The sequence below is a fragment of the Bidens hawaiensis genome, unplaced genomic scaffold (assembly GCF_021521415.1).
Source record: "Bidens hawaiensis isolate Kalapana, Puna unplaced genomic scaffold, B.hawaiensis_p1.1 tig00041829_1, whole genome shotgun sequence".
Lineage (NCBI taxonomy): Eukaryota > Viridiplantae > Streptophyta > Magnoliopsida > Asterales > Asteraceae > Bidens > Bidens hawaiensis.
The window spans coordinates 26,359-29,094 of record NW_027497413.1 but is presented as its reverse complement, the minus strand read 5'-3'; the positions used below and the strand labels follow the sequence as shown (position 1 = coordinate 29,094).

The window sequence follows — 2,736 nt, the reverse complement described above, 5'->3', positions numbered from 1 at the left end:
GCTGTGGGTTCAAGTCTCATTTGAGCCATGTTTAAGCTTATTTTTATACAAAAGTTTTTTTCTCAACCCAAATCATAACCAAGTAAGTATCTTAAAAAATAAATCAAACCCAGCAAAATACTCCTTTTACTTAAGGCCCAAAATATTTTTTCAATTCTTAGAGACGGCCTTGTATGATAGTGTTTTACGTTTCGGTTTAAACCGTCGCGCGAATGCGGCAACAAGCATTTGCGGTTCAAACATTTTTATGTCTATATCTTTTATAGTTTAATAGTCCAACTACAATATAATAGCCCTAATCCATAATATATACTCTTATTCTCTCCCTAATTTTCTTCTCATCTTCTTGCTAATAAGTTTGTTGTAAAACACGTTATCAGCATAAGTTGTTTTTGAAGTTAAAAAGTATGCCACATTAATTAACTTCAACATAAAACAAAATAGAATTAAATAAATTTTCTATGGTTTTACAATGACGACACCAACATGAATTATTGGTGTTGTATTATGTGGAAACAAATTTTATGAAACAGTATGATGAAAATAATTTTCTATTGTTTTGTAAATAAGTATTTAACATAAATAGATGTTACTGAAGTTTGTTAAACGTTTCATAAGACCATTAACTACTAAAAAAAGATAATATGGGTTGGGCATGTAATGGTTATATATCAACGAGTATTACTTTATCTTTTTATTTTTTGAAATATGGTTCATGTAACAGTTGTTTATTAAACATACTTATTAATTCATATGTATTGTTTCAATATAGTTCATGACAAATCTTGTGAAGCTTGAATTTTTGGCTTTAAATATTACCGGGAAATTATTTGTCATGGGTATTGGATGCTGAAATCCACGTGGATGCTAATAGTATTGGTGACACAATTAAAGAAGGAAATAAATCAACTATCCAAGATAAGGCAAAAGCCATGGTTTTCTTACGCCATCATATCTTTGAGGCTTTGAAAACTGAATACCTAACTATTAAGGATCCGCTTGTTCTTTTGACCAAATTGAAAGAAAGGTATGACCACCAGAAAACGGTAATATTACCGAGAGCTCGTTATGAGTGGATTCACTTAAGATTGCAAGACTTTAAGTCTATAAGCGAATATAACTCGGCAATTTTTGGAATCACGTCACAACTGATTTTGTGTGGTGAAAATATTACTGGTAAAGAGATGTTGAAAAAAACGTTCTCCACATTTCATGCTTCAAATATGTTGATGCAGCAACAATATCGTGAAAGGGGTTTCACCAAGTATTCGGAGCTCTTATCTTGTTTGCTTGTGGCCGAGCAAAACAATGAGCTCCTCATGCAAAATCATGAAACTCGTCCGATTGGTACAACTCTATTCCCAAAAGCGAATGTGGCAATATATAATGGCCAAATTGGAAGTCGTGGACGTGGTCATGTCGTGATTACCATCGTGGGAGTGGTCATGGTCATCGATGTGGGTATAACCGGGAGAATCATCATGGTGTTCAGTTAGAAACCCAAAAACCCACCAAAAGTGGCATGATACTGAAAATAAATCTAATAATGAAAGGGGTATAAAGAAAAGTGAAACTACACCAAATGCATCTCATCTTTGTGGAAGTAATAATCATTGGGCTCGTGAATTATCACACCCCAACCTAAGGTGGAAATGCCGGGACGTGAGCTAATTGCTCACAATTTTCAAAGTACTATCATACAATAATTTGAAAATGACAATATCTATTAATTTCAATTAAATATTCAAACAATACAAACAATTCCACAAGACAAGTACAAATCATCATAATAAAATAAATAAGTTTAAAATTTAAGTCTTGATAAGTTGTCTTTATAATATTATTCTAACTTAATGCATCAATTAAATCTCTTTCAAAACATTCTATCAATTTAAATCTAAACCTGGATTTGCGTAGAAAATAAAATAGATTTTTGTCAACACGAGTTTGAATGAGTAAAACACCAATAAAGTGAGATATGATATAATATAATATATAAAGAAAGTGCAAACTGTTCATTTGAGATAACAATTTAACTATAGCATGTACACAATTCAAACAAATAGTAATTAAAGGGCTAAACCGTTACCATACAAATAGGACATTGGTTACCAAAAAAATGAATTGTTGGTGAAACCATTGTCATACGATTGGATGCTGACCATTACGACCGTCGTATGGTCATACTATAATGATGGATCTCTCCGCATCCGATAAAAATAAAACAAGTAAGCAAATAGGAAGTTAGGCATAAAAACTGATATAAACACGAAGATAACAGTTTCTAATGTGGATAATAATAATAAGAAAGTATTGTAAATACGCATATGTCCCCAAAAGATATAAAAGAGGTAGACTAGGGGAGTGAAATACTCACCTGATAAAGTAGAACAAGTGAAGATGAAACGATGATAGAAATTAAGTTAAATGAGACCGAGCTTCTCGGGATGCGTTGACTAGGGATCCTAGTTGTTAATGGTAATAAGATTAACTATAACGAAGTAATAATAATATGACGAATCTTAGGGTTTCAATGCAATCTGAATTATGATTATGATTAAAATGTTTATAGATCGAACGATTGATTTCTATAGTGATTATTATTGCAAGAATTAATATTATTGTTTATAATATATTTACAAAATGATTATTTTTATAAAAATACCATTACTTATACTTTATTCAAATATACTAATGAAATAATTTAAAATACATAGATTTAATATAAAATATACT

The 2,736-nt window shown here is 30.8% G+C and overlaps 1 protein-coding gene across 1 annotated transcript; it reads left to right on the top strand.

Annotated features, from left to right (window-relative positions):
• The first annotated feature begins 932 nt into the window (after nt 1–932).
• On the top strand, nt 933–1,496 carry LOC143593201 (uncharacterized). The gene has a single exon (XM_077072903.1). It carries the CDS (start codon nt 933–935, stop codon nt 1,494–1,496), a length of 564 nt encoding a protein of 187 aa, XP_076929018.1.
• Nucleotides 1,497–2,736: the final 1,240 nt, after the last annotated feature.